At 40.5% G+C, this 10,000-nt stretch overlaps 1 protein-coding gene and 1 long non-coding RNA gene across 3 annotated transcripts in view; one reads left to right on the plus strand and one right to left on the minus strand.

Annotated features, from left to right (window-relative positions):
- Nucleotides 1-8,959, plus strand: part of LOC116704161 (regulator of G-protein signaling 7-binding protein B) — an 11,893-nt gene extending 2,934 nt beyond the window's left edge. For both annotated transcript variants that reach the window (XM_032539437.1, XM_032539436.1), the window contains 4 exons: nt 1,722-1,852; nt 5,904-6,042; nt 6,142-6,212; nt 8,325-8,959. In XM_032539437.1, the coding sequence (XP_032395328.1) occupies nt 1,722-1,852; nt 5,904-6,042; nt 6,142-6,212; nt 8,325-8,416 (433 nt within the window). In that variant the 3' untranslated portion in view covers nt 8,417-8,959. The remainder of the gene's footprint in view (nt 1-1,721; nt 1,853-5,903; nt 6,043-6,141; nt 6,213-8,324) is intronic.
- The window catches only part of LOC116704182 (uncharacterized), a 10,349-nt gene continuing 3,691 nt past the window's right edge, over nt 3,343-10,000 (minus strand). The window contains exon 3 of the long non-coding RNA XR_004335611.1: nt 3,343-3,505. This is a non-coding gene — a long non-coding RNA (uncharacterized LOC116704182). The remainder of the gene's footprint in view (nt 3,506-10,000) is intronic.

A 10,000-nucleotide genomic window follows, 5' to 3' on the forward strand; every position in this document is an offset into this window, starting at 1 on the left:
CCCCATGTTGGCTGAGTCCTGCAGCGGCCCGGGGTTAGAATCCGACCTGCGGCCCTTTGCTGCATGTCATCCCCCATCTCTCTCCCCCTTTCATGTATATCCACTGTCACTTCAATAAAGGGAAAAGTCCCATTATAAATATAAAAGGTAAATGGACTGTTATTATATAGCGCTTTTCTAGGTATACACTGTGGTCGAGGCTGCAGTACAAGGTCCCACCTCATCAGATAAACATTCACACACATTAACTGTGCGTACACACCGCCACCGACTTAAGATTCTGAAGTAACCGGAAGTCATTCATTTTCAACGGAAGCTTCTGTCAGCTGCAAGGTACGGCAAATCTGTCGGCGTCGCATTTTGAGCGACCACAGCGTCAATCAGATAGTTGACATTTTTCAACTTTATGGCAATGAGCTATGACGCGCTTCAGTGGCTAACGCCAGCAACCAATCGGAATATAGACGTCCTTCGGGCTGTCTGATTCCGGAGAAACATACGATGGAAACTTTCATTCCTACCAAAACATTAATTCTGAGGACAAGCTCATCCGATTGGCAGGTGAGCGCTCCACCCCTGAGCCACAGCCATTACCACCGTGTGGAAACCCTGTGTTTATCCTTCCCTGCGTGGCCTCCAACGTGTGTTTCTTTTCTTGAAGTTGGAATCATTTCGGAAGGAGGATATGACAGCACTCAGGACATTTATCAGTCTTGTTGTAAGGCCCATAGTTACAACAGTAACACTTGCTCTCTCTCCTGAGATGATTGACAAATCCGTGACGGGGGTCCTCGCTTTGATCTCTAATCTGACATCTCAGAGTGTCTTTCGTGATATGTGTATTGCACCAGTTATTATTGCGATGATGATAACAAAATTAAATATTGTGCAGCCCTAGTACAGACCTTTCAAATACACCCTGCTGCAGTGATGTCACTTTGACAAAAATTCACTCTGCAAGTTAATTTTGTCCATTTGTAATGAAATGAATGAAAATAAAAGTCAAAAAAAAACATCTAAATCTGCAGCATGTTTTGGAACATGGTCATCTTAAATATAGTCTCGCTTTACTAGACCTTTCTCCACAACGTCCACACAGCATTCCGGGATTGGAGAAAAACGTGCTCTGTTTATTGGCATTTCTTTAATCCAATCACAATTGTCATGAACAACGCTAAGCGCCATACGGAGCCACACTGCCTCTGCAAAATAGCCTCGGGAACATGTTCACGTTCAAATTTAGTTTTAGTCGTGCAATAGAAATCTCAGATCGGACAGATAGTCTAGCTAGCTGTCTGGATTTACCCTGCAGAGATCTGAGGACCAGGTAACCATAGTCCTCAGATTGGAAAGATAGTCTAGCTAGCTGTCTGGATTTACCCTGCAGAGATCTGAGGACCAGGTAACCATGGTCCTCAGATTGGACAGATAGTCTAGCTAGCTGTCTGGATTTACCCTGCAGAGATCTGAGGACCAGGTCCCCATAGTCCTCAGAAATCCAAAGGAGTTTAAAATTACAAAAAAAAAAGGAAAACAGAAGGACATTGGTGGAATTTCCGACGGCTACGGAGCAATCCTGGAAGTGGAACGTCGTGGAAATAGACTAGCTTAAACATAAAGTCCACATTCTCTTCCTCTGTTGGTCTGATTGTATCTTTCTCTGTGTTTTCCTTGCTCTCCTCCGTCCTTTCTTTCTCTCACCCCTCCTCTTTGTGCTGCAGTTTAGAGGACGGAGAGATCCACCCTGAGATCTGTCGCCTCTTCATCCAGTTGCAGTGCTGCCTGGAGATGTTCATAACAGAGATGCTCAAATCCATGTGCCTGCTGGGGGTGCTGCAGCTACACAAAAAAAGTACCATCACATAAACAAATCACAATATTAGTATGCCACAAAATTTCAAGACACATACAAGACTGACAAAAAGACAGTTTCTTAAGAATTGATCCGCATGGATAGAGGTCAGGGTATTCTTGTAAACTGTAATATTTGAAACTTCATTTTATTTAAACCAAATGAAATGAACATCATTCAGGTAAATGGGGGATTTAATGAAAATCACACAAGCACAGATTCATTCAGTCAAACCACCTCCATGTGCATCACATGGCTACCATGACAACCGTGGCTCTAATCAATTTATTCTGTATTGGTTTTAGTTTCAATACTAAATGTCACTGGAGACATCTGCCCACCAATAAGGAGAGGAAAAAGCCTGAAAAACCCAGAAGACATTGTTATGTGACAGTAGAAATATCACAAGTTTAAATTAGGAAATGCTTAATGGTGGATTCTATTCAGCTGCTTTAGTTTTAGTTTGTTTGGCTCACTGTCACACTGTAACAGCAACTGGGACACTTAGGACAGAGCCATCCTTTGTGTTAACACCTGTGTATTTCCTGCTATGACCAGTCCAAATGCATGCAGCGAAAAAGGCCTGCAGTAACAACAATCACACATTGAAATTATTTATTATATTTATTTAAAAAGGCAAATACAACATTCAGGGTTTCCCCCAGAAAACTTGTTTAGCCCAGTGGCAAGCGTCTTTCTTTCTGGGGCCAGTCACAGGCTGATGGCAGCATTAATGTGCAGCCCAATGGCTTCTGTGCTGACAGAATCATGGACAGACTCGCAAAAAGGGGAATTTAAACTTTTTGTGTTTTCCCCAATAAATCATGAAATGTAAACTATTTTGGTATAAATATCAGCTTATTTATAATACTGTCAATTACAATTACAAATACGGGTACCCATGTGGACAAAAAAAGTGCCAGTACTCAGTACTGCTGAGTAGGGCTGCACAATATTTTGTTTCATCGTCTACATCGTATTGTGCGATAGTCACATCGCGAGGCGTTGCGGAGCCTTCTCCTTTTACATGATCGTTACCGGCGACCCTTCCCCTTCTCCTAAGACAGGCAACCATGTGGACAGCGTGCGTGTATACGACATAACGTTAGTCCCACGGGGTTTCTTGTTATGGGAAGTGAGACTCTGTGTGTAGAAAAGTACCGTAAGTGGCAGCTGCCGGCGACACCGTGATGCTCATGCACAACAGCAGTCTGGGTCTGATATAACGTCCTTTACACTGATTGAAGTGTTCTTCTTGCTAGTGTGTGACATGCAGGTCTGCATGCACAGCGAACCACCAATCACAATCAGTGTTGATCAGTTATGCAATAAACAAGCATGCACAGGGTTCATATGTTTCAAAAAAACCTGGAAAAGTTATGGAAAATGCAAATTTCGGGCCTGGAAAGACCCAGAAAGTTTTGGAAAAGTCATGCCATTTTTTATGAACCTATGAACCACATACATTGTCTTGTCATGTACATTTACTGTTATTGTTAAACCTCTGAGGATAAACGTTAACACGGATTTTTATTCTTATTGTATAATGTCGACTGAGATTTTCAGGAAGACATAGTCATGGAAATTTGCCAAAAAGGTCATGAAAAAGTATTGGTTAAAATGCGTAGGAACACTGATTATTAATATCTATCACTTTAGCCTGGCTTATTATATTAATACAATGGTTATGTCAGTCAACCAATGTATTTGTCGCTAATTTCCCTCTCCAAAATCACCTTAGAGGAGTAGTCACAGCGCTTACTTGCCTTGGTGTTTGTAAAGCATAAAGAATGGTTCACAAAAGAAAAGTTCCTTTTTTCTTTTCTATGTAGCTGCACCCCACTAGTCGAGAATGAGTTGTAATTTCCAAATAGAGCTATTATGTCATCTTGTAAAAATTTGTCTATTTTCATATCGCGATGTCAGTTTTTTTCCAGTATTGTACAGGCCTACTGGTGAGAACTGGCCCGTTTCAGGCTCTCATGACATTTAAATATTATATTTTCCCTTTAACTTTAACCCCTGAACAGAAAAAAACAACAACAACTTGACTGAAAAATAAGATTTTAAATTAAAAAAGGCACACATTGCAAACAGAAGAGCACATAACTGAAAGGGTGAGGATACATTTTGTTTTTAATTTTACATGACCATTACAAACCTGCAGTGAACAAACGAGAGGAATCTTAAGCATTGATCTCACTTTGTGTTTTTCTGGGTTAAAATTTCAACATTTTGTTGTTCTTTTTCTACACTTTTCTCAATGTTTTTGGTCACTTTTTCAGCGTTTAAGAAAAGAACGTTTTTGTTGCTTTTTTCTGCTTTTTTGTAGTTTTTTTTTCAACATTTGTCACTTTTTTCAATGTTCTTTTCTGATATGGAAAGTTTTTGTAAACCGGTCAAATTTGACCCGAGGAAAACATAAGGATTTAATTCTACTATATTCAATACATACTAGTATATACCTACATACTTTATTTTGTAAGATATTTCTCCCATATTTCGCACTGTGTATCCATTCAATTATTAAAAAAAAAAATAAATACATACAGTATATTTCCAACTATTAAGCATTGCACATGAAATGTATGTCTGGACATCTGCATTAATGAATGCAGTTATTAAACAACTTCAGGTGCATTTCAGTGTCTTTCCCCCTACTATTTTTTTGACTTGAAATCCTTCTTCTTAATATCTATTTAAAGTAAATTTATTGTACCTCACCCTTAATCAGATCCCATGCTTTCTTGGCACTCGTTTCAGAAATTAGTTTTAAGTTCTAGTGCTTAGAACTTAGTTCTAGTTCGACCTAAAATGCAATTCCAAACTGCGTATTCAACATCAATGTGTCTAAATATAGTTTTAAATGCAATGGGGCCCCTAAATGTTCCCGCTACTGTTCCATGACATCAGAGATCAGAGTTCAGGTCACACACACTGTTGAAACAGCAGAGGGCAGTAGAGAGCTGTCAACATGTGTGAGCTGCAAAGCTTAATTGATTAGTTGCCCACAATTAAGAACCATCAGCTGTTTTGATGATCAATTCATTGTTTTTAATGAAAAAAAATCGAAGAAAATTCGGATTCCAGCTTCTTAAATGTGAAGGTTTTTCAGATTCTTTACTCTAGGACAGAACCATTTGAGGACGTTGTCTTGAGCTTTGGGAAACACTGAGCCACATTTGTTCAGAATTTTCTGACATTTTATAGACCAAACCACTAATCACTTTATCTAGAAAATAATCAACAGATTAATCAACAATGCAATTTTTTTTCTGTTATTTAAAAGATCATTTTTAAAGAATCAAATCTGTTCTATTTATTAAAAAAACGAATGAAATGATGTTCATGTAGTTTTGTTTAGGTTATTTCGATCATAATATCACATACATAAATGGTAAAATAAAAAAATGTGTCACCAAATTCATACAGTGTCGTCTTAACTCGTTTCTAATCAATACTGACCGCAAAGGTGTAGGTTGAAACATGTGCTTATAACACCATTCTATTTTATTCATATTTTGTTCTTAGGTCCCTTAGAATCTTTTCAATCTTATTGAATGTATTATTCTTCATTTCTGTATGTTATACTACATATTTTCTCATATATTATGTGAGGAAGATATAAAACGTAACACAATGCTTTCCCATTCATATTCGCAATGCCATACATGCCTTGCTTTTATATTTGTTTAGCATCTTCTTTTTTAGTTTTTTTTTTTTTTTTTTTTAGATCTTTGGAGTGTGTTGCACATTTCCATGTCCTCATCTAAAAGATTGCACATCTTTACTCCTTTTGCTGAAATGCATCTATCAGCTGTTCGTCATTAGATTGTGTGACTTTTCAGTGAACATGCCTTACATACAACATGCCACAGCATAGTTCACGTTTTGAAAAAGATGAATTTCTGAAGTAGCTATACGCTCAATAAATACTTAGAATTAAAAAAAACAAAAAAAAATCACAGTATGTGAATGTATGTCATCCATTGCTTAATAGATGTAGCTGCTGTGAGTGTGAGTGTGCTGATGTCTCTGTTCGGACCTGAAGGAACGGACTCGGAGCCGAGGTTGGACCTGAGGATAGATGAAAGCTCGGACGTTCCCATCCTGGAAGAGCGATCGTCCTCCCCCATCGACTTTCCTCAGGAGCAATGGCTGGTGGGAATGGATATTCAAAATATAGAGAGGTACATCGGATGCACCGGCTTTCTTAAATCCATACTTACTTACACTGAAGCGTTGTATTGTTCCACTGCAAATATGTCGGTGCTTCTTTGTTTTCACAGAGATATGCGAGAGATGCGAAACCTACTCAGCAAAATCAGGGACACAATGCCATTGCCACTGAAAAACCAAGGTATGTACTGTAATGTTTGTCAGGGATGACATTTGTCGCATTAGTGTGAATTGTGAATACCCATTGCAGCACCATACAATACCTTCCATTGTTCAGCACCTTGGACAGAGAGCAAACAGACAGAAAACAAGGAAATGCATTGGATGACTAGGTGGTAAAAACGGGCGTTCAAAACACAAAACAAAAGAAAAATGTTGGCACAAAATCTTTTTATAGCTTCAAAGACCTAGACCTAGTTTTCAGTTGTTTAATATTCATCCATACAGGCAAAAAAAAAAACTAAAATCACAGGCTGTCAGGCACATGTAAAGCAGCTTCCATGGGCACCTGGGTAGCTCACATGGCGGAGTGTGAGGGTTTGAGTACACACACTAGGGCTTGGATTCACTTACTATACCTTTTAACTAATTTAACTTAATCTCTCGACCGCTTTGTTTCATGTCGCACCGCTGCAAGTGGCGCTCTTGGATGCTGTAGCAGTAGCGGTTGGTTTAGCAACAAGAGCTGCTTTTTGAACCATACCGCTGCCTGCTCTTTTTCTTGAATACAAAAGCGCCCTAGTCAACTTTTTCTTTCCAAAAAGAGATGTCAATTGCAATCATGGCCTAAGGGTTCCAGTGACACTTGGCTTTGGCTACATTTACTTTGCTACGTTTTGGTTTAAAAATGCATATCTTTTGCTACGTTTACACCGTGCACTCACACTGCTCTGGCATTTCAGAGCCCTTTAACCGGAGACATTTGAAAAAAACTTCTGACGCTGTTTTGGTTTAGAGTCTCAACAGCCACAAACTGACGACAATGTTTCACTGCCTGATTGGGTCTCGACGTCTCGGCCTCTGAAACTAAGCTAGTAGTGTTTCTATGGCAACTACCAGCGATGGGCAGAGTATTTGTCACAAAGTATTCCCAAGCTTGATACACGCAACGTTTCTTTTTAGTTTTAAAATGGTCTTTATATGGTTTCCTTTTCAGGGGCAAGAAATGTTCAAGTACATGTTGAAATGATAGGAGAGCTAACTTAAACAGTCTATGAAGCTTCTGTAAGAAGAGACTACAGTTGACCCTATTGGCGGCAGGAAAGGTCTGGAGGTACCTGTATTGTCCACTCGTGCAATGCTGTTGCGCCAATCCGCCAAATGTCCTCTGCACACTTTTCAGTGTCAGCTCGCTGTCCATCCCGTCTAACCTTACGTCGTCCCGCACCTCTAGAGCGTGTGTCGGTAGTTAGTCCTGCACCACCGCAGGTCGTTTCCAGAGCTCACTCTCCTGCTGCTCTTCCCCACCAGAACACTTAGCACTGCCTTGATCTCACGTCTAACCCTGTCATTAGGACATGCGCTAGCGGTGTGTTTGGAGAGCGCCCTCGTGCCAATCCAGCATGTCCCCTGATTAGGAGATGCGCCTCAGGTGTGTTAGGAGTAGTCGCAGTGTCTGTGCCAGGCAAGCAAGAACACAACCAAAAGCAAAACACCACAATATATACAGTAACAATAAGAAAACACCAGCTGCCTGGCTACACTTTGTGACATATACTGTACATATACACTACCGGTCAAAAGTATGGGGTCACTTAGAAATTTCCATTGCACTCCACAGTGTAGACAGAATACCAGCTGAAATCAGTTGCATTGGTTTATAACCAGGGCAGCAGTTTTCAGATTGCATTATGTGCTTACATAATTGCAAAAGGGTTCTTTGTTTTCGCTGTTACTTTTTTAAAGTTATATCATATTAGTAAACAGAATGTGCCTTTTTTAACATTGGATAAATGGTTGCTGATAATGGGCAATGCAGATATTGCATTAAAGATCAGCCACCCACTCAGATCAGCTGATATTCTGTCTTTAATGGAGTGGTATGGAAATTTGTAAGTGACCCCAAACTTTTGACCGTTAAATATTCATTAAATATGTGGTTTGGGCGTGTTAGTTTCAACGGAGATTAGTTCTTCTACTAGAGCTAAAAACACTTGCGCGGAGATCGCTTTTGGCTCAAAACTCTGCTTAAAAACCAAAACGTAGTGGTGTTAATGTAGCCTCTGTCTCTTTGTAATCAGGCATCATCATCCTCCTGCTCTGTTTCCATCACATGCTGTTTTGTCTTTTCCAGATGACAGCAGCTTGTTGAATCTGACACCACAGCCGCTAATCAGACAGAGGAAGAGACGCTTCCCTGGCCTCTGCTGCATGGTGTCTGGCTGAGCGCCTGAAGGCAGCACTACACTCAACACACATACCTTTTTTCTTCTTTTTTTTCCAGTCATTTATCCTATTTCATTCAATTCTTTATTTAGTTAAATCCCCCCTCCTCCATATTATCTGAAATTTTAATCTTGTACCTGTTGTGTAATTCTATGTCTTTTTCATGTTGATGCTAACTTTTTTTTCCTGGTCTGTCATTTTGATTCTTCTGCGACGGACTCGCCTTGTTCAGGTTTTTTTAGGGGCGTGCGATTTTGGGCTTGGATCAAAGTTGGGTTTGGTTATTATTAAATGTATTTTATTAAGACATCTTCCAAGTAGAGGGTACATGCGTTTCTGATTCGATTTAGTGTCACTTAGGTTAGGGCCGGGCTATTCAACTGGCGGCCCCAGGGCCGGGTCCGGCCCCTGAGGGATTTTGTACCAGGCCCGTGGGTGAAGTAGTTATTACATTGGGTAGTCTCATACACGCATGACTATGGTTAATTGTACATTCTTTCGTACGGTAGGAGGCAGTAGCGGTATGCACCCCTTCCAGCCATGGTGGCAAAACAGGTAGAATATCTACCTGTTTCGGCCGACATATATTTTGGGGAACCACACATGACCAATCAAAGCCGCCCATTCGCGCTCTAGTGCCGCGCTCTGACTTTCTTTCAAGCCACGCGCAAAGTTTGGCTAACAAGAAAAATGTCTCTCACTACCTTAAAAAAAAGAAAAGTTGACTCAGAGAACAGGCAGTTCAACAGTGAATGGACAGAGAAATACGCGTTTATTGCCGTTGATGCGAATCCTGTGTGTTTAATCTGCAACGAGTGCCTTGCCGTGTGCAAAGAGTATAATTTGAGAAGGCATTTCAAGACAACGCATGCTAACTTTGATGCTACTTTCCCTCCGGGCTCTGCTGCTCGGGGGCAGAAGATAACGGGGCTTACATCTTGTTACGAGCAAAGACGTCGCATTTTGTTTCGGGCCTGTACAGATCAAGAGAGAGCAACTGCGGCGTCGTTACGAGTGGCATGGATATTGGGCAAAAAGAAAAAGCCGTTTACAGACTCAGAGACAGTCAAGGAGTGTATGCTGGCATCCATTGAGGAGGTGGTAACAGATGAGAAAACCCGAAAAAACATTATCGATTTGATCAAGCAAATTCCAATTTCTGACACGTCAAATATGAGGAGAGTCGAGTCCCTTGCATCGGACGTTTTCGAGACGTTTTGGACAAGCTGAGAAGGCCGAGGTATGTCTTTGGCCGTGGATAGTCGACTGATAACAGTGATGTTGCACAGCTGTGCCTCTATGTGCTTTTTTGATGGGGAATGTTTTCGTGAGGATCTGCTTGGTCTAATTCCCATGGAGGGGCACACTCACCGTGAGATTACTTCACTAAATTGCTTCATTCTTTGAGGAGAACAACTTGGATTTGGCACGCGTCAACATGTTTTATTTTTTTAGAAGGAAAAGCGTGTTTTGTATTAAGTTTCCATTTAGCTGCATTTCTATTTTCAACCATGGAGAACGGGGACAGTTTTGATATTTCTGAGGATTATTCCCCTCTTTACTTGTAACACTGAAATGTTTCTC

The sequence above is a fragment of the Etheostoma spectabile genome, chromosome 16 (assembly GCF_008692095.1).
Source record: "Etheostoma spectabile isolate EspeVRDwgs_2016 chromosome 16, UIUC_Espe_1.0, whole genome shotgun sequence".
Taxonomy (NCBI): Eukaryota; Metazoa; Chordata; class Actinopteri; order Perciformes; family Percidae; genus Etheostoma; species Etheostoma spectabile.